A 22,042-nucleotide genomic window follows, 5' to 3' on the forward strand; every position below is an offset into this window, starting at 1 on the left:
ATGCTTTGTTTGTGAAGGGGTCAAAGTGCCTCTTTGGAGTGCAGAAGGTTTCTTTTTTGGTTTTCATTTTTTCTCCCTCATCTATAGAAATGGATCCGGTTAAGGTTCAGGCCATTCATGATTGGATTCAGCCCACATCTGTGAAGAGCCTTCAGAAATTCTTGGGCTTTGCTAATTTTTATCGTCGTTTCATTGCCAACTTCTCCAGTGTGGTTAAACCTCTAACCGATTTGAACAAGAAAGGCGCTGATGCTACGAATTGGTCCTCCGCGGCTGTTTCTGCCTTTCAGGAGCTTAAACGCCGATTTACTTCTGCCCCTGTGTTGCGTCAGCCAGATGTTTCTCTTCCATTTCAGGTTGAGGTTGACGCGTCTGAGATTGGGGCAGGGGCCGTTTTGTCTCAGAGGAATTCTGATGGTTCCTTGATGAAACCGTGTGCCTTCTTTTCTCGGAAGTTTTCGCCTGTGGAACGTAATTATGATGTCGGCAATCGGGAGTTGTTGGCTATGAAGTGGGCATTTGAGGAGTGGCGACATTGGCTTGAGGGAGCCAAGCACCGTATTGTGGTCCTGACCGATCATAAGAATCTGATTTACCTTGAGTCTGCCAAACGGCTGAATCCTAGACAGGCTCGATGGTCCCTGTTTTTCTCCCGTTTTGATTTTGTGGTCTCGTACATTCCTGGTACTAAGAATGTTAAGGCGGATGCCCTCTCTAGGAGTTTTTTTCCTGATTCTCCTGGGGTTCTTGAGCCGGTCGGCATTTTGAAGGAAGGGGTGATTCTTTCTGCCATCTCCCCTGATTTGCGACGGGTTCTTCAGGAATTTCAGGCTGATAAGCCTGACCGCTGTCCTGTGGGGAAACTGATTGTTCATGATAGATGGCTAAGCCTTGCTGTTCCCGCGCTAGTGGGTTGCTTTTGCCATTACCGGTCCCCGAGAGGCCCTGGACACATATTTCTATGGATTTTATTTCCGATCTTCCTGTTTCCCAAAGAATGTTCGTTATCTGGGTTGTCTGTGACCGATTTTCTAAGATGGTTCATTTGGTGCCTTTGCCTAAATTGCCTTCTTCTTCTGATTTGGTTCCGTTGTTTTTTCAGCATGTGGTGCGTTTGCATGGTATTCCGGAGAATATTTTGTCCGACAGAGGTTCCCAGTTTGTTTCTAGGTTTTGGCGGGCCTTTTGTGCCAAGCTGGGCATTGATTTGTCTTTTTCATCTGCATTTCATCCTCAGACAAATGGCCTGAGTGAGCGAACTAATCAGACCTTGGAGACCTATTTGAGCTGCTTTGTGTCTGCTGATCTGTGAAGGATTTTTTGCAGCCTAGCTATTTCTCTGGAGATGCAGATATACCCCCCATGTCTTTAGTCAGATGTGGTGATCCATATTTTCTGTGGTGGATATTTTCTAGTGTTTTTATACTGACCGCATAGTATTCTGTTCTATACTTTCTTTTTAGCTAGTATGGCCTCCTATGCTAAAATCTGATTTCATTTCTGCGTATGTTATTTCCCTCTCCTCTCACAGTTAATATTTGTGGGGGGCTATCTATCCTTTGGGGATTTTCTCTGAGGCAAGATAGGTTTCCTGTTTCTGTCTTTAGGGGTAGTTAGATCTTAGGCTGTGCCGAGGGGTCTAGGGAGTGTTCGGTACCCCCATGGCTGCTTTTAGTTGCGCTGCTAGGTTCAGGGTCTGCGGTCAGTACAGGGACCACCTTCTCCAGAGTACGTCTCATGCTCAAGGCCACCAGATCATAACAGAGTCTCAGCATTAGGAAGACCCACCAACGGTATAAAATGCGCCTGTTTACTGAACCTATCAACAACTAGATTATGTTTTTGCTATTAGAGGGGGGAAGATTGGTGATAAAATTCATGGACAGGTGAGTCCACGTCTATCTGGAATTGGCAGTGGCACCAATTCCCCGGCTGGCCAGTTACAGGGGTTTTTGCACAAGTTTCAGAAGAGGAAACAAACCCAGTGACGTCAGAAACCAATGAGGGCCACCAAAACAGCCTAGTGATGGCTTTACGTGTGGTTGAGATTCCAGGATGCCCGCTCAGAGCCGAGTCATGGAACTCTAGGAGCATCCTTAACTGATACTGAACGTGCACAAAGAGCTTATTATCAGGTGTGGATGAAGGAGCAAGAGATTGGGCCTCACAAATCTCTCATTCAAATGCCGAGGACACCCCAGCCGCCACCACTCCGCCCTGAAAAATGTAGGAAGGAGGTTGAGGAAGTGATATTGGATCTAGGCTATGAGACATAGCATCAACCTTCACATTCTTTTACCCCGGGCTGAAAGTAATAGAGAACTGAAATCGGGAAAAAAAGTGACCACCTTGCCTGTCTCGGAGATAAACGTTTGGTGGACTCAATGTAAGACAGGTTCTTGTGATGCGTAATGACAGTGATACAATGGACAGCCCCCACCAAAAATGCCTCCATTCTTCAAACGCCAATTTAATGGCCAATAGCTTCCGGTTACCAACATCATAATTCCTCTCAGCAGAGGAAAATTTTCACAAAAAGAAGGCACAGGGTCTTAAGTTAGTTAACGTGGTGGCCCCCTGAGACACCACAGCCCCCACTCCCTCTTCTGAGGCATCTACCTCTATGATAAATGGTTTAGAAAAATCAGGTTGAAAAAGGGCAGTCATGAAACTGTTCTTCAAGGAAGAAAATGTTGCAGCAGCTGGAGCTGACCAGTTCTTGAGATCAGCCCCCTTACGAGTTAAATCAGTGAGGTGTTTGACCACCTGAGAAAACCCCTTAATGAATTTTCTATAAAAATTTGTGAAACCCAGAAATCGCTGAAGACCCTTGAGATCTCTGGGTTGCACCCAATCCACAATATCCTGTACCTTCCTAGGGTCCATGCAAAACCCCTCAGCAGACAAAGTGACCCCAGGGAAAGACAATTCTTGAGCAAAAAAGTAACACTTCTCCAGTTTAGCAAATAGTGATTTCTCCCTAAGCCTCTGAAGAACCGCCCAGAAGTGGCTCATGTGACTCTGTTTGTCAGAAGAATATATGAAGATGCTATCCAAATAAACCACCATGATATATATAACAATAAATTTGTGTTTTATCAGTCTAACATTTCCTTACCCCACAATCATTGGCTCCATCTCCGCACATCCCAACAAAATAGCTACAACAAAAAAATGAGGTCGTTAGATGTTTATAATAATACATAATATAGTTATACTCCTCAATATTGAAATTGCAGCACCAAGAAAGAAAAGTTGTAAAATTATACAAATCATATGATAGATAGACATGTTAAAGGGGTTGTCCATGGCTTTTTTCCCTTTTACTACAGGTCTAAAAAGTAACATGGAAGGTATTTGCTAACAGAGGCAACAACCTGCAAATTCTACCCGGTGATTCTGCTGATCCACGACTACAAATAAGTCATGCTGATTGACAGCCACTCACCTCCGAGTTGACTGAGATCGGTTGGTTACCACAGATTGGTAGTTAGTAACTACTTGCCTGTTAGTTTTTAGGCCCATAGTAAAGAAAATTACATTGTTATGGATAATCCCTTTAAAGAAATGCAAATTATGAAAAAATGTAAACATTTTTAAAACATCTTAATGTATTTAATATTGAGCATGAGTGCCCCTGAGCAGAAATACATGCACTCACACTATCATTGAAGTCATTGGTTGTTTGAGGAATGTTCTTCCATGCTGAATGCACTAAGGCACTCAAATCACTAAGATCAGATCAAGATTTCTCCTAATTATCACAGGGTTGTTTTTCAACATAACAATGTCAGCCTTTCATGAAGCACCTCTTAGATATCAATAAGCGTCAATAGCAAAAGGAGTTGAAAGAAGCAGATCTTAATAATGTTTGTGTCCGGGTGCATTTAACATGTCAGAACGCTCCTCAGGCAAACACTACTAATCTCAATGATACCTGCCAAGTTGTGCAAGTGCATATACTTCTGTGAGTGCTGCTCGTACTCAATATTAAATGAATTGAGGTGTTTTGAAAATAGATTTTTCCATTTTTCACTATTTGCATATTATTAGCATGTCTATTGATCCTGTGGTTTCTATAATTCCACGACTTTTCTTTCTTGGTGTTGCAATTTCAATGTTGAAGTCTCAGAGTATATATTAATAATACATCATTTGTCAGACTGAAAAAGTCATCCAGTTCAGCCTTTTTCCCGTCAATTTTAATCCATAGGATGGAAAAACCGTAATTTCCTCAATGTATATTTTAAATTGGGCACAGTTTTATTAAAAGGAATTTTTCAAACTTACTCTAATTTTTGAAGCTCTTCTATAAGACTTGACTTTTGCCTTGGAGTCATTCTTGCAAAAATGGTTCCATTTAATAGTACCTTAAAACAAAAATATTAAATTATAAGCTCTGTAAAACCCCATCCTTTACATATATGCAGTATAGTTAAAAATAATCCTCCAAAGTGTCCACTTATCTGAACATATGACAGCAGAGGTGTCTAGGTTTATACAAGACCAACATCCTCTACTCTCTGTGTAATGTATGAGACACTGTCTTTCCAATGGTTTTAGGGATTTTCTTCAATAGTGAAAACCATTTTACTGAAAAATATACTAAAGTGCACAAAAGTGATTGAAGAAGCTGAATTTCTAGTTTTAGGAATAAATAATCAATTGGTTATGTCAATACGAAGTTTCGCATTAAGGGTGTGTTCACACAACCGATTTTTCCACATCCTAGAAAAACAGTATGATTATTTTGTTCAGACTTTGATCAGAGTTTGATCATAGACATATCAGTTTTTCTTGGATGTGTAGAGAAAAAAAAAGTAGAGAAAAAAAATGTTCTCCATTCTGTCAGGTCCTATTTTTTTCACGGATCCATAGACTTGAATTGCAGATATGTGTACAACCCCATAGAATATCATGAAACCCAAGGATAGTACTTGTACAAGAAAATTGGTCGTGTACATGAGCCCTAAAGTAGTAGGAATAATGCTTATTAGAGCAGATATATTAGGGAATCAGACTTGTCTCTTTAAATTTCCTATAAAAGTCGTATGGTATTAGGAAACAAATCTATAATATAGCGCTGGACACGTCCATCTGTCAGATGCTGGTATATACTGCACCTGAGCAGTGTGGCTGGAGTCAGAAGGGCACATCCAGCATCAATATACCTGGCTGGGGGACCATATACCAGGATGGAGGAGAATATACCAGGCTAGGGGAGAATAAACCAAGCTGGGGGAGCATATACCACGACTAGATATTGAACCCGTTCTACATCCAGGTGGTGAGCATTTTTATTGGTACATTTTTGTGCTATATGAAAGGGAACCTGTCACCAGAAATAACACTGTTAACCTGCAAATATGCTGTTAATATGCATGTTAACAGCATAATTATGCTGCCTGGCGCCTGCACGCTGCAAAATGCAGCTGGAAGAAAATGAACTTTATTTTTCCCCCATAATTCAGCTTCACTCACATGGTGCGGGGAACCACGGGTTCAGTCTGTAACGGGTGCCAGGGTGGTATTCATGCCGTGGGGCTTCTGTACTTTCATCGCACGCTGGTGCCCCGCTGCATTAATAAAGTCTCCATTTTGTGGTGTGCTGTGTGTGTCACGTATTTCACCCATCTGTGGGTCAGAATCTGTCACAGCATCCAGGGCTCCAATCCATCGCAGACACACACAAATGTTCTCAAAGTCCAAGTTCATTTTCAATAAAACATTACTTGCCTCGTGCTTCTTCATAACAGCCTTAATCTAGTAATCTTAAAAAGACATAAGAAATTCTCCTCCTGAGTTCCCCCTGTTATCAGCATAACCTCTGGCAATATGGTTGTCAGTATTCCGGGTTTTCTGTTGTGAATTCAGCTTTTGGGCTCCCTCCGGTGGTTGTAGAGGGAAATGCAGTTGTGCCTGGACTGCAGGAGTGGACAGGTGTATCTACTAATTGCAAAACTGACTGGGGTATATAGCTTTGCAGGATCCTTTAGTCAGTGCCAGTTGTCCATTGTTTTTGAAGGATTCACTTCCCTGCTGGTCTCTCCAGTTTTCTGTGCTTTTCTACAAAGATAAGTCCTGGCTTTGTTTTTGCTGTCCACCTGCTGTGGACCTTATAAGTTCTGTGCATTTTCATGTTTTTGTCTTGTCCAGCTTAGTCTGTGAAGGATTTTTTTGCAGCCTAGCTATTTCTCTGGAGATGCAGATATACCCCCCATGTCTTTAGTCAGATGTGGTGATTCGTATTTTCTGTGGTGGATATTTTCTAGTGTTTTTATACTGACCGCATAGTACTCTGTTCTATTCTTTCTTTTTAGCTAGTATGGCCTCCTATGCTAAAATCTGATTTCATATCTGCGTATGTTATTTCCCTCTCCTCTCACAGTCAATATTTGTGGGGGGCTATCTATCCTTTGGGGATTTTCTCTGAGGCAAGATAGGTTTCCTGTTTCTGTCTTTAGGGGTAGTTAGATCTTAGGCTGTGCCAAGGGGTCTAGGGAGTGTTAGGTACCCCCCACGGCTACTTCTAGTTGCGCTGCTAGGTTCAGGGTTTGCGGTCAGTACAGGGACCACCTTGTCCAGAGTCCGTCTCATGCGGCTCCTAGGCCACCAGATCATAACAGTACAACTGGCCAACAATGAGTTAATTGCATCTCAGAAGAAGGGAGGGAAGCTTTTGAGCCATTTTTTTTCCTTAGCCTGTTTGGTATTTTCCTCCCTCTTTACCTCTGGCCAGCTACGGAATCTAGCATTAACATGAATGTTCAGGAGTTAGTTTCTCGGGTGGATCAGCTTGCTGCTAGGGTACAGGGTATTTCAGATTTCATTGTTCAGACTCCTGTCTTAGAACCTAAGATTCCCACTCCTGATTTATTCTTTGGTGACAGATCCAAATTTTTGAGTTTCAAAAATAACTGTAAACTGTTTTTTGCATTAAGACCCCGGTCTTCTTGTGATCCTATTCAGCAGGTTAAAATCATCATATCTCTGCTGCATGGTGACCCACAGGATTGGGCATTTTCCCTGGAATCTGGCAATCCTGCTTTTCTTAATGTTGATTCGTTCTTTCAGGCATTGGGATTGTTGTATGATGAGCCTAATTCTGTGGATCAGGCTGAGAAAATCTTGTTAGCCCTGTGTCAAGGTCAAGAAGCGGCAGAATCGTATTGCCAGAAATATAGAAAATGGTCTGTACTGACTAAATGGAATGAGGATGCCTTGGCGGCAATTTTCAGAAAGGGTCTTTCTAAATCCGTTAAAGATGTTCCCCACGCCTGCTGGTCTGAGTGATTCTATGTCTCTGGCCAGTCAGATTGATCGGCGCTTGCGCGAGCGCAGAGTTGTACACACTGTGGCGTTGTCCTCTGAGCGGAGCCCTGAGCCTATGCAGTGTGATAGAATTTTGTCTAGAGCTGAACGTCAAACATTCAGGCATCAGAATAGGTTGTGTTTTTACTGCGGCGATTCTGCTCATGTTATTTCTGATTGCCCTAAGCGTACAAAGAGAATCGCCAGTTCTGTTGCCATCAGTACTATACAACCTAAATTTCTGTTATCTGTGACCTTGATCTGCTCATTATCATCATTTTCTGTCATGGCATTTGTGGATTCAGGCGCCGCTCTGAACTTAATGGACTTAGAATTTGCCAGATGTTGTGGTTTTCCCTTGCAGCCTTTGCAGAACCCTATTCCTTTGAGGGGCATTGATGCTACTGTTATGATGAGGTAATTCAGTACCACAATGGACATAGAAGTCAGAGCACATACAGTGATCTGACAATAACCCAAAAAACATAGAACAAGCTCTGAGACGTGGGAACTCTGCTGACTGCAATCACTAATCCTCTCCAACCACACTAGAGGCAGCCGTGGATTGCGCCTAACGCTCCCTATGCAACTCGGCACAGCCTGAGAAACTAGCTAGCCTAAAGATAGAAAATAAGCCTACCTTGCCTCAGAGAAATACCCCAAAGGAAAAGGCAGCCCCCACATATAATGACTGTGAGTAAGATGAAAAGACAAACGTAGAGATGAAATAGATTTAGCAAAGTGAGGCCCGATTTACTAAACAGAGCGAGGATAGGAAAGGTAACTTTGCGGTCAACACAAAACCCTACAAACAACCACGCAAAGGGGGCAAAAAGACCCTCCGTACCGAACTAACGGCACGGAGGTACACCCTCTGCGTCCCAGAGCTTCCAGCTAGCAAGGAAAAACAAATAGACAAGCTGGACAGAAAAAAACAGCAAACAAAATAGCAAAGCAGAACTTAGCTATGCAGAGCAGCAGGCCACAGGAACGATCCAGGAGGAAACAGGTCCAATACTAGAACATTGACTGGAGGCCAGGATCAAAGCACCAGGTGGAGTTAAATAGGGCAGCACCTAACGACTTCACCACATCACCTGAGGAAGGAAACTCAGAAGCCGCAGTACCACTCTCCTCCACTAACGGAAGCTCACAGAGAGAATCAGCCGAAGTACCACTTGTGACCACAGGAGGGAGCTCTGCCACAGAATTCACAACAGTACCCCCCCCCTTGAGGAGGGGTCACCGAACCCTCACCAGAGCCCCCGGGACGACCAGGATGAGCCATATGAAAGGCACGAAAAAGATCGGGAGCATGGATATCAGAGGCAAAGACCCAGGAATTATCTTCCTGAGCATAACCCTTCCACTTAACCAGATACTGGAGTTTCCGTCTTGAAAGACGAGAATCCAAAATCTTCTCCACAATATACTCCAACTCCCCCTCCACCAAAACCGGGGCAGGAGGATCAACAGATGGAACCATAGGTGCCACGTATCTCCGCAACAATGACCTATGGAATACGTTATGGATGGAAAAAGAATCTGGAAGGGTCAGACGAAAAGACATAGGATTAAGAACCTCAGAAATCCTATACGGACCAATGAAACGAGGTTTAAACTTAGGAGAGGAAACCTTCATAGGAATATGACGAGAAGATAACCAAACCAAATCCCCAACACGAAGTCGGGGACCCACACAGCGTCTGCGATTAGCGAAACGTTGAGCCTTCTCCTGGGACAAGGTCAAATTGTCCACTACATGAGTCCAAATCTGCTGCAACCTGTCCACCACAGTATCCACACCAGGACAGTCCGAAGACTCAACCTGCCCTGAAGAGAAACGAGGATGGAACCCAGAGTTGCAGAAAAACGGCGAAACCAAGGTAGCCGAGCTGGCCCGATTATTAAGGGCGAACTCAGCCAAAGGCAAAAAGGACACCCAGTCATCCTGATCAGCAGAAACAAAGCATCTCAGATATGTTTCCAAGGTCTGATTGGTTCATTCGGTCTGGCCATTAGTCTGAGGATGGAAAACCGAGGAAAAAGACAAGTCAATGCCCATCCTACCACAAAAGGCTCGCCAAAACCTCGAAACAAACTGGGAACCTCTGTCCGAAACGATATTCTCTGGAATGCCATGTAAACGAACCACATGCTGGAAGAACAATGGCACCAAATCAGAGGAGGAAGGCAATTTAGACAAGGGTACCAAATGGACCATCTTAGAGAAGCGATCACAGACCACCCAAATGACTGACATCTTTTGAGAGACGGGAAGATCAGAAAAAAAAATCCATAGAGATATGTGTCCAAGGCCTCTTCGGGACCGGCAAGGGCAAAAGCAACCCACTGGCACGAGAACAGCAGGGCTTAGCCCGAGCACAAATCCCACAGGACTGCACAAAAGAACGCACATCCCGCGACAGAGATGGCCACCAAAAGGATCTAGCCACTAACTCTCTGGTACCAAAGATTCCAGGATGACCAGCCAACACCGAACAATGAACCTCAGAGATAACTTTATTCGTCCACCTATCAGGGACAAACAGTTTCTCCGCTGGGCAACGATCAGGTTTATTAGCCTGAAATTTTTGCAGCACCCGCCGCAAATCAGGGGAGATGGCAGACACAATTACTCCCTCTTTGAGGATACCCGCCGGCTCAGATAAACCCGGAGAGTCGGGCACAAAACTCCTAGACAGAGCATCCGCCTTCACATTTTTAGAGTCCGGAAGGTACGAAATCACAAAGTCAAAACGGGCAAAAAACAGCGACCAACGAGCCTGTCTGGGATTCAACCGCTTGGCAGACTCAAAATAAGTCAAGTTCTTATGATCAGTCAAGACCACCACGCGATGCTTAGCTCCTTCAAGCCAATGACGCCACTCCTCGAATGCCCACTTCATGGCCAGCAACTCTCGATTGCCCACATCATAATTTCGCTCAGCAGGCGAAAACTTCCTAGAAAAGAAGGTGCATGGTTTCATCACCGAGCAATCAGAACTTCTCTGCGACAAAACAGCCCCTGCTCCAATCTCAGAAGCATCAACCTCGACCTGGAATGGAAGCGAAACATCTGGTTGACACAACACAGGGGCAGAAGAAAAACGACGCTTCAACTCTTGAAAAGCCTCCACAGCAGCAGAAGACCAATTGACCACATCAGCACCCTTCTTGGTCAAATCGGTCAATGGTTTAGCAATACTAGAAAAATTGCAGATGAAGCGACGATAAAAATTAGCAAAGCCCAGAAACTTTTGCAGACTTTTCAGAGATGTCGGCTGAGTCCAATCATAGATGGCTTGGACCTTAACAGGGTCCATCTCGATAGTAGAAGGGGAAAAGATGAACCCCAAAAATGAAACCTTCTGATCACCAAAGAGACACTTTGATCCCTTCACAAACAAAGAATTAGCACGCAGGACCTGAAACACCGTTCTGACCTGCTTCACATGAGATTCCCAATCATCCGAGAAGATCAAAATGCCATCCAAGTACACAATCAGGAATTTATCCAGGTACTCTCGGAAGATGTCATGCATAAAGGACTGAAATACTGATGGAGCATTGGCAAGTCCGAATGGCATTACTAGATACTCAAAATGGCCCTCGGGCGTATTAAATGCAGTTTTCCATTCATCGCCTCGCTTAATACGCACAAGATTATACGCACCACGAAGATCTATCTTGGTGAACCAACTGGCCCCCTTAATCCGAGCAAACAAATCAGATAACAACGGCAAGGGGTACTGAAATTTTACCGTGATCTTATTTAGAAGGCGGTAATCTATACAAGGTCTCAGCGAACCATCCTTCTTGGCTACAAAAAAGAACCCTGCTCCTAATGGCGACGATGATGGGCGAATATGCCCCTTCTCCAAGGATTCCTTTACATAACTCCACATAGCGGCGTGCTCTGGCACAGATAAATTAAACAGTCGACCTTTTGGGAATTTACTACGAGGAATCAAATCGATAGCACAATCACAATCCCTATGCGGAGGTAGGGTATCGGACTTGGGCTCCTCAAATACATCCCGGTAATCAGACAAGAACTCTGGAACCTCAGAAGGGGTGGATGACGAAATAGTCAGAAATGGGACATCACCATGTACCCCCTGACAACCCCAGCTGGACACAGACATGGATTTCCAATCTAATACTGGATTATGGACTTGTAGCCATGGCAACCCCAACACGACCACATCATGCAGATTATGCAACACCAGAAAGCGAATAACCTCCTGATGTGCAGGAGCCATGCACATGGTCAGCTGGGTCCAGTACTGAGGCTTATTCTTGGCCAAAGGCGTAGCATCAATTCCTCTCAATGGAATAGGACACTGCAAGGGCTCCAAGAAAAACCCACAACGCCTAGCATACTCCAAGTCCATCTAATTCAGGGCAGCGCCTGAATCCACAAATGCCATGACAGAATACGATGACAAAGAGCAGATCAAGGTAACGGACAAAAGAAATTTTGACTGTACCGTACCAATGGTGGCAGACCTAGCGAACCGCTTAGTGCGCTTAGGACAATCAGAGATAGCATGAGTGGAATCACCACAGTAGAAACACAGCCCATTCAGACGTCTGTGTTCTTGCCGTTCAACTCTGGTCAAAGTCCTATCGCACTGCATAGGCTCAGGTTTAAGCTCAGGTAATACCGCCAAATGGTGCACAGATTTACGCTCACGCAAGCGTCGACCGATCTGAATAGCCAAAGACATAGACTCATTCAAACCCGCAGGCATAGGAAATCCCACCATGACATCCTTAAGGGCTTCAGAGAGACCCTTTATGAAAATAGCTGCGAGCGCACCTTCATTCCATTGAGTGAGTACGGACCACTTTCTAAATTTCTGACAATATACCTCTATATCATCCTGAGCCTGACACAGAGCCAGCAAATTCTTCTCTGCCTGATCCACTGAATTAGGTTCATCGTACAGCAATCCTAGCGCCAGGAAAAACGCATCGATATTACTTAATGCAGGATCTCCTGGCGCAAGAGAAAATGCCCAGTCCTGAGGGTCGCCACGTAAAAAAGAAATAATGATCAAAACTTGTTGAACTGGGTCACCAGAGGAGCGAGGTTTCAAGGCCAGAAATAGTTTACAATTATTTTTGAACCTCAGAAATTTAGTTCTATCTCCAAAAAACAAATCAGGAATAGGAATTCTTAGTTCTAACATAGATTTCTGATCAATAGTGTCTTGAATCTTTTGTACTCTTGCCGAGAGCTGATCCACACATGAAGACAGACCTTTAATGTCCATCGCTACACCTGTGTACTGAACCACCCAAATGTCTAGGGGAAAAAAAAGGCAAAACACAGTGCAGAGAAAAAAAAATGGTCTCAGAACTTCTTTTTTCCCTCTATTGAGAATCATTAGTACTTTGGCCTCCAGTACTGTTTTGATGAGGTAATTCAGTACCACAATGGACATAGAAGTCAGAGCACATACAGTGACCTGACAATAACCCAAAAACAAAGAACGAGCTCTGAGACGTGGGAACTCTGCTGACCGCAATCCCTAATCCTCTCCAACCACACTAGAGGCAGCCGTGGATTGCGCCTAACGCTCCCTATGCAACTCGGCACAGCCTGAGAAACTAGCTAGCCTGAAGATAGAAAATAAGCCTACCTTGCCTCAGAGAAATACCCCAAAGGAAAAGGCAGCCCCCACATATAATGACTGTGAGTAAGATGAAAAGACAAACGTAGAAATGAAATAGATTTAGCAAAGTGAGGCCCGACTTACTAAACAGAGCGAGGATAGGAAAGGTAACTTTGCGGTCAACACAAAACCCTACAAACAACCACGCAAAGGGGGCAAAAAGACCCTCCGTACCGAACTAATGGCACGGAGGTACACCCTCTGCGTCCCAGAGCTTCCAGCTAGCAAGGAAAAGCAAATAGACAAGCTGGACGGAAAAAAACAGCAAACAAAATAGCAAAGCAGAACTTAGCTATGCAGAGCAGCAGGCCACAGGAACGATCCAGGAGGAAACAGGTCCAATACTAGAACATTGACTGGAGGCCAGGATCAAAGCACCAGGTGGAGTTAAATAGAGCAGCACCTAACGACTTCACCACATCACCTAAGGAAGGAAACTCAGAAGCCGCAGTACCACTCTCCTCCACTAACGGAAGCTCACAGAGAGAATCAGCCGAAGTACCACTTGTGACCACAGGAGGGAGCTCTGCCACAGAATTCACAACATGCTACACCGTTGGCTAAAAATAAACCTCAGTTTTGGACACAGCTGACCATGCGCATGGCGCCAGCCCATCAGGAAGATTGTCGTTTTCTGGTGTTGCATAATTTGCATGATGATATTGTGCTGGGTTTTCCATGGTTACAGCTACAAAATCCGGTGTTAGATTGGAAATCCATGTCTGTGATTAGTTGGGGTTGTCAGGGGGTTCATGATCAGGTTCCTTTGATGTCAATTTCCTCTTCCCCCTCTTCTGAAGTTCCTGAGTTTTTGTCTGACTTCCAGGATGTATTCGATGAGCCCAAATCCAGTTCCCTTCCACCGCATAGGGACTGTGATTGTGCTATTGACTTGATTCCAGGTTGTAAGATCCCTAAGGGCCGACTTTTCAACCTGTCTGTGCCTGAACATTCCGCCATGCGGAGCTATATTAAGGAGTCTTTGGAGAAAGGGCATATTCGGCCATCTTTTTCAACGTTGGGAGCGGGGTTCTTTTTTGTTGCCAAGAAGGATGGCTCCTTGAGACCCTGTATTGATTATCGCCTCTTGAATAAGATCACGGTTAAATTTCAATACCCCTTGCCTTTGCTTACTGATTTGTTTGCTAGGATTAAGAAGGCTAGCTAGTTTACTAAGATTGACCTTCGAGGGGCATATAATCTTATTCGTATCAAGCAGGGTGACGAATGGAAAACTGCATTTAATATGCCCAAAGGCCATTTTGAATACCTTGTGATGCCATTCGGACTCTCTAATGCCCCATCTGTGTTCCAATGCTTCATGCATGATATCTTTCGGAGTTATCTTGATAAATTCATGGTTGTATATTTGGAAGATATTTTGATTTTTTCCAATGATTGGGAGTCTCATGTGAAACAGGTCAGGATGGTATTTCAGATCCTCCGTAATAATGCTTTATGTGTGAAGGGGTCAAAGTGCCTCTTTGGAGTGCAGAAGGTTTCTTTTTTGGGTTTCATTTTTTCTCCCTCATCTATAGAAATGGATCCGGTTAAGGTTCAGGCCATTCATGATTGGATTCAGCCCACATCTGTGAAGAGCCTTCAGAAATTCTTGGGCTTTGCTAATTTTTATCGTCGTTTCATTGCCAACTCCTCCAGTGTGGTTAAACCTCTAACCGATTTGACCAAGAAAGGCGCTGATGTGACGAATTGGTCCTCCGCGGCTGTTTCTGCCTTTCAGGAGCTTAAACGCCGATTTACTTCTGCCCCTGTGTTGCGTCAGCCAGATGTTTCTCTTCCATTTCAGGTTGAGGTTGACGCGTCTGAGATTGGGGCAGGGGCCGTTTTGTCTCAGAGGAATTCTGATGGTTCCTTGATGAAACCGTGTGCCTTCTTTTCTCGGAAGTTTTCGCCTGCGGAACGCAATTATTATGTCGGCAATCGGGAGTTGTTGGCTATGAAGTGGGCATTTGAGGAGTGGTGACATTGGCTTGAGGGGGCCAAGCACCGTATTGTGGTCCTGACCGATCATAAGAATCTGATTTACCTCGAGTCTGCCAAACGGCTGAATCCTAGACAGGCTCGATGGTCCCTGTTTTTCTCCCGTTTTGATTTTGTGGTCTCGTACATTCCTGGTACTAAGAATGTTAAGGCGGATGCCCTCTCTAGGAGTTTTTTTCCTGATTCCCCTGGGGTTCTTGAGCCGGTCGGCATTTTGGAGGAAGGGGTGATTCTTTCTGCCATCTCCCCTGATTTGCGACGGGTTCTTCAGGAATTTCAGGCTGATAAGCCTGACCGCTGTCCTGTGGGGAAACTGTTTGTTCCTGATAGATGGACTAGTAAAGTGATTTCTGAGGTTCATTGTTCTGTGTTGGCTGGCCATCCTGGGATTTTTGGTACCAGAGATTTGGTTAATAGGTCCTTTTGGTGGCCTTCTTTGTCATGGGATGTGCGTTCTTTTGTGCAGTCCTGTGGGATTTGTGCGTGGGCTAAACCTTGCTGTTCCCATGCTAGTGGGTTGCTTTTGCCATTGCCGGTCCCTGAGAGACCTTGGACGCATATTTCTATGGATTTTATTTCCGATCTTCCTGTTTCCCAAAGAATGTCGGTTATCTGGGTTGTCTGTGACCGATTTTCTAAGATGGTTCATTTGGTGCCTTTGCCTAAATTGCCTTCTTCTTCTGATTTGGTTCCATTGTTTTTTCAGCATGTGGTTTGTTTGCATGGTATTCCGGAGAATATTGTGTCCGACAGAGGTTCCCAGTTTGTTTCTAGGTTTTGGCGGGCCTTTTGTACCAAGCTGGGCATTGATTTGTCTTTTTCTTCTGCATTTCATCCTCAGACAAATGGCCAGACTGAGCGAACTAATCAGACCTTGGAGACCTACTTGAGATGCTTTGTGTCTGCTGATCAGGATGATTGGGTGGCTTTTTTGCCATTGGCCGAGTTTGCCCTTAATAATCGGGCTAGTTCGGCTACTTTGGTTTCGCCTTTTTTTTGTAATTTTGGTTTTCATCCTCGTTTTTCTTCTGGGCAGGTTGAGCCTTCTGACCTTCCTGGTGTGGATTCTGTGGTCGACAGGTTGCAGCAGATTTGGGCTTATGTGGTGGACAGTTTGGTGCTGTCTCAGGAGGAGGCTCAGCGTTTTGCTAATCGTCGTCGGTGTGTTGGTTCCCGGCTTCGGGTTGGTGATCTGGTTTGGTTATCTTCCCGTCATGTTCCTATGAAGGTTTCTTCCCCTAAGTTTAAGCCTCGATTTATTGGTCCTTATAGGATTTCTGAGATTATTAATCCGGTGTCCTTTCGCCTGGCGCTTCCGGCCTCTTTTGCTATTCATAATGTCTTCCATAGATCTTTGTTGCGGAAATATGTGGAGCCCGTTGTTCCCTATGTTGATCCTCCGGCCCCTGTATTGGTCGATGGGGAGTTGGAATATGTTGTTGAGAAGATTTTGGATTCTCGTTTTTCGAGGCGGAAGCTTCATTACCTTGTCAAGTGGAAGGGTTATGGCCAGGAGGATAATTCTTGGGTTTCTGCCTCTGATGTCCATGCTGTTGATTTGGTTCGTGCCTTTTATCGGGCTCATCCTGATCGGCCTGGGGGCTCTGGTGAGGGTTCGGTGACCCCTCCTCAAGGGGGGGTACTGTTGTGAATTCAGCTTTTGGGCTCCCTCTGGTGGTTGTAGAGGGTAATGCAGTTGTGCCTGGACTGCAGGAGTGGACAGGTGTATCTACTAATTGCAAAACTGACTGTGGTATATAGCTTTGCAGGATCATTTAGTCAGTGCCAGTTGTCCATTGTTTTTGAAGGATTCACTTCCCTGCTGGTCTCTCCAGTTTGCTGTGCTTTTCTACAAAAATAAGTCCTGGCTTTGTTTTTGCTGTCCACCTGCTGTGGACTTTATAAGTTCTGTGCATTTTCATGTTTTGGTCTTGTCCAGCTTAGTCTGTGAAGGATTTTTTTGCAGCCTAGCTATTTCTCTGGAGATGCAGATATACCCCCCATGTCTTTAGTCAGATGTGGTGATTCGTATTTTCTGTGGTGGATATTTTCTAGTGTTTTTATACTGACCGCATAGTACTCTGTTCTATTCTTTGTTTTTAGCTAATATGGCGTCCTATGCTAAAATCTGATTTCATATCTGCATATGTTATTTCCCTCTCCTCTCACAGTCAATATTTGTGGGGGGCTATCTATCCTTTGGGGATTTTCTCTGAGGCAAGATAGGTTTCCTGTTTCTGACTTTAGGGGTAGTTAGATCTTAGGCTGTGCCGAGGGGTCTAGGGAGTGTTAGGTACCCCCCACGGCTACTTCTAGTTGCGCTGCTAGGTTCAGGGTTTGCGGTCAGTACAGGGACCACCTTCTCCAGAGTCCGTCTCATGCTGCTCCTAGGCCACCAGATCATAACAGGTTTCCAAGTCACCTTGTGAATGATCTTGCCTTTTGTTAAGATGGAGTTTGCTGTTTTTGTCTGCCCTACTTCCTGTTTGTTTGTTTAAAACCCGACTCAGGTGTCAACCTTCTTGCTGGAGTATTCTGCTTCCGTTTCTCCTTCAGCTCAGCTGCTTGTTCTACTGTGCTTCTACCCCTGGCTCTGGACATTCTCTGCCTATGTAAGCTACACTCTTATCTTTAGTCTATTGACTTTGGAACTTAACTATTGGTTTACTCCTCCTGGTAAGAACTCTGTTTTTGAACTGTGTTTTGGAACTATGTGGCTGGACTGTGTTTTTGCTACTTAATCCTTCATTTGTTCCCCCAGGTGGGAGCTACTGGAATCTACACCAGTATACTACTTTAATGTGAACTTGTTCTGGACTTACCCGTGTTTATACCACAACTGAGATCAACTTGAGAACTTGTTTCTGGACTTACCCGTGGTCATGCCACACCTGGAATTAACCTGAGGACTTGGTGTGGACTTCCCTGTGTTTACTACATACCTGGATTTGACTCTTTCTGCACCGACAGTGTTTTGGATCTGCACCACATCACCTGTCACACTCACCTTGCCGAGGACTCTGCCCTAAGAACTCTGCCGATTTGCTGTATATGGTTAAGGGACTTGTTTCATTGCGGGTTATCAGTATATTGTTTGGGGTGTTATTGCTGTGGTACAAATACACTATTTGCACTAAAGAAACCCATCTCTGTCTGTTCATTGCCCCACACTACCAGAATCCTCGATTTCCTACAACAGTATTACAATGGTATCCAGTCCCACAGTTCCCTTGGCAATCAAGCTAGCTGATTCTAGGTGCTCCTCATCCAATTTCTCCATCTTGGGTGAAAATTCAAGTTTGCCACTGTAAATCCTGGTCAGACTGTAAGTCCCCGACATCACAGAAGTTACCCCACAGTCTAGCCACTGATCCTTTCAGGCTGATTAGGTCCACTTGTGCCCTGCAATCTTTAATTCTTCAGAACTCTCCTTTCCACTTCTTCTTGTCTCTTTCTCTCTCTTTCGATAACAACAACTACTGACTTCTTTCTAGAACAATTCTCCTCACAGACTCGTTCCTCTCACAACCTAACAGCTCTGCTCAACTCTACTAACTGAAATTACCTCAGGGAGACACAATAACCATCACTACACTGGCCCCGCCCCCTTTCTCAACTGTCACTTCTCCAGCTGAAACCAGTTCTTAACACAATCTAATATCTAACTCTATAGTACCCTCCAATGTGTCTAACCTGCAACTACACTGTCATAACCCTTACCAATGCTGACCTACCACTGCCTCTGACTGTCCCTATTTGTGTCCCTAACACACATATCAGAACAGTGTCAGCCATTATTATATTATACAGTGTCAGCTATCATATATTACACAGGGCACACTGTAAACACAAAACGTACTCGGTTTCATTAGGTAGGCATGTACAGAATTGCAGGGCCCAAACCAGCCGACTGCATACCCCTTACTAGTCCTTGGTTTGAGAATACAGAACCGTGCCTCCTGCCCTGACTGACAGCCAGCCTCAATGTAGCGGAAGTCAGTGTCAGGGGCGTGGTTACAGCTGCCGCTCTCTATACTCAGAGCGGTGACTGAACATGCAGCGCCCCAACCTCCATGATGGAAATTGAATGATGGTGGGAAGAATAAAGTTTGTTTTATCCCAGCTGCATCCGGCTGCTTGCATTCGTCAGGTAGCATAATAATGCTGTTAACCTCCAGATTAACCACAAATCTGCAGGTTAACAGTATTATTTCTAGTGACAGGTTCCCTTTAGTTTTATAATACAATACTTCAATAAAATGGTGCCGGAGTCAGCGTGTGCGTATACCACAATATCCAATGCCAATTTATTGAAGACTCCGACACAATGTCTTAAAAAAATAATGGTGCCAGAAATGTACCAATAAAAATGCAGAACAGGTTCAATACCTAGTTACATATACTGTATATTGATGCAATGTCAGACTATGGGCAGGTGCACACCACCGTAGATTCTCTCATTCAACAGAAAAGGGTCGATCATTCACATGACATTCAGATCAAACTCTCATCAGAATTTGATCCGATTGTCAGCATAGTGTAATCTGATATTCAGGGATGAGAGAATTGGAGCACACAGAGGGGAATGGATGGAAAACAAATTTTCTCCATCTTCTCCATTGTGTCAGTGCAAGGACTGCACTCAGATGTCATTCCAGTGTAGTTCATTGATTTCACACTCATTGACTTGCATGGCTAAGTGTGATACAATAAGCAGATTAAACTCAAAAATGCTATGATTTTTTCCTAGTACAGACTTAGTCCAAGGAAAAAACGGACATGTGCTCGGCTCCATAGAATAACATTGGTCCGAGTGCAATGTAATGTTTTGTCGGACCTCACTTGGAAGGAAAATACAGTGGTGTAAGCAAACACTTAAGATGTCTAATTCCAATGAAATCAGAATACTGCTCATTAAAAGGAATATGTCAGTAGAATCAACCTTTGTAAACAGTCCATATGAGCATACACGTCATAGGAAATTGTATACCATGATTTCTGCCATCTGATGTCTTATTCCAGAGAAATCCTCACTTTTCTCATATATAAACTACCTCTTCCAGGCTATGGGGATGATGTTATCTGGAAGATAACTCTGCCTCCAGAGCTTGCTTAATTTAAAGGGGTAGTTACCAGTGTGAGACAAGTAACGTACACAGAACAGGAGAAATTAAATTTGTGTTCTTGCAAGCACATTATTTGCAGCTGTCTCAGCTTTGCTGTATTGCAATAATATTGCAATCCTGTCTGCCTGTGAGATGAAAGCTGAACTGAGAGGAACCTGCAGATGTGTCAGGTACAATCACGCACAGCTCTGCAGTGAGATCAGGAGAGCAGAGAGCGGCCATTACACATCACACTGGTATCTCCCCCCTTCATGTAAAATAATCTCTGGAGGTGGAGAGATCTTCCAGGCAACATCTTTCCCATAGCCATGAAGAGGTAGTTTACATAAAGTGATAAAAGATTATTTCTCAAAAACAAGACTTCCAATGAAGCATACAGGTAGGACTTTTCTAACCTGTATTCCTATATTAGTAGATTAAATACAGTAGGTTAAATGTGATAGCCGATTCCCTCTAAAAAGAGAATAGAACCACTCCGATGACTGAAGATCTGAGCCTCCTGAAGCAGGCAGTGAACTTTTCATTAATCAAAATATTGTGCAAAATATAAGTAAATGTAAAGTCAAAGCTATTTTCTCTCCTTACCTTTGGCAGCAAATTGGAGAAATATTGAGTTAAGACCTGATAGGACTTCCCATTCATTGCAAAGTGAAAGTTTCCAAGGATAGTGGGATTATTAATCCATCCTTCATGTACATTAATTTGTGACTCCAAAAAAGAGAAAAATCAGATTATGAATAAGTAAAAATCTATCATTTTTTAAAAACTTTTAAATAACTGTTTTTTGTCACCATATTCAAAAAGCCTTAACTTTTTTATGTTGATGGAAATGTATGTGGACATGTTTATTGTAGTGTGAGCTTTGTGTTGTTCTATTTCGACTATTTTAGGGGACTTTTACATTTATTTTCTAAATGAGATAAAATGATGCGATCAGTTCTGCCTCAGGGTATGAGCTGACTTCAAACCACCCTCATAAATGATGACTCTGGGCCCTAAATTATACAAATTCAAACTCTGGAATTCATGGCAATTAATATTTCATTATAATTTCACCTGACTTGTATTTCGAGATATGAAATAACGTTTTAGAGAGTCAATACTTACTTTTCTGTTTCAGATTGTATGGGCATCCATTTTTGGCCAATCTATGTAGTAGCTCAATCATCATACAGGAGCATAAATGCAATTTTGCATATTAGATTATGGAACTGTACATACCTTACTCTGTTTTAATAGTCAGTTCTATTATTAAAATACTTTTTTTAATTCTGTAATAAAACATACCTTAGCCTTTAAATGGATTTCATGTGTTTGAGTTTCAGTCAAAGATTTCCAAGTAAGTGAAGCAGGTAAGTCTTTCTCAGGTTCACAGGCCTCCACCACAATTATGTTGCTGTTGGAGGGAATCATTCCTGATTTTTTGCCAACAGTCACAGCCGTCTGAAGGTTATCACCTATAAAACATAAAACTATAGACAGTCCAAGGAAAAGGACAGTGATGTTTCAAGATGGAGCAGCAGTCCCTCTATCTCTCCATTTACACCACTTTATACTTTATGATCTTGGCACTGTGATACTAGATACATGTGTTGCATTTGGACTTTAGACACAGTCATATCTAATTTATTTCTTATAGGCGCATGAAGATCAGATTGTTTGCTAAATGGAGGGGGGATGCAATTGCAATCTGAGTTAATCGGACAGCAGATGCAATGACCACGGCTGTGGATGTAGTTCTACTGCCTCTGGGATGTGGCAGACAATAAAAAAGTCCTGATTATGAACTGTGATTTAAGGTATGGTCAGATGGCCGTAGCTTTGGGTCGCTTGGGCGGATGACACTCTGATCAAACTGATCAGATTTTGATATGAATGTCAGCATAATGTGATCCAATTTTCTAGGATGAGAGAATCAGA

General features: G+C 43.7%; 1 protein-coding gene across 3 annotated transcripts in view; it reads right to left on the minus strand.

The window, feature by feature from the left end:
- Nucleotides 1-22,042, minus strand: part of LOC138638118 (probable cation-transporting ATPase 13A4) — a 900,755-nt gene that overhangs the window by 251,529 nt on the left and 627,184 nt on the right. For 2 of the 3 annotated variants that reach the window (XM_069727142.1, XM_069727141.1), the window contains 4 exons: nucleotides 21,409-21,579; nucleotides 20,708-20,832; nucleotides 4,291-4,370; nucleotides 3,119-3,161 (listed from right to left, as the gene is read on the minus strand). In XM_069727142.1, coding sequence (XP_069583243.1) covers nucleotides 3,119-3,161; nucleotides 4,291-4,370; nucleotides 20,708-20,832; nucleotides 21,409-21,579 — 419 coding nt within the window. The remainder of the gene's footprint in view (nucleotides 1-3,118; nucleotides 3,162-4,290; nucleotides 4,371-20,707; nucleotides 20,833-21,408; nucleotides 21,580-22,042) is intronic. The other variant, XM_069727140.1, reaches the window with a different exon arrangement.

This window comes from Ranitomeya imitator, chromosome 5 (assembly GCF_032444005.1).
Source record: "Ranitomeya imitator isolate aRanImi1 chromosome 5, aRanImi1.pri, whole genome shotgun sequence".
Lineage (NCBI taxonomy): Eukaryota > Metazoa > Chordata > Amphibia > Anura > Dendrobatidae > Ranitomeya > Ranitomeya imitator.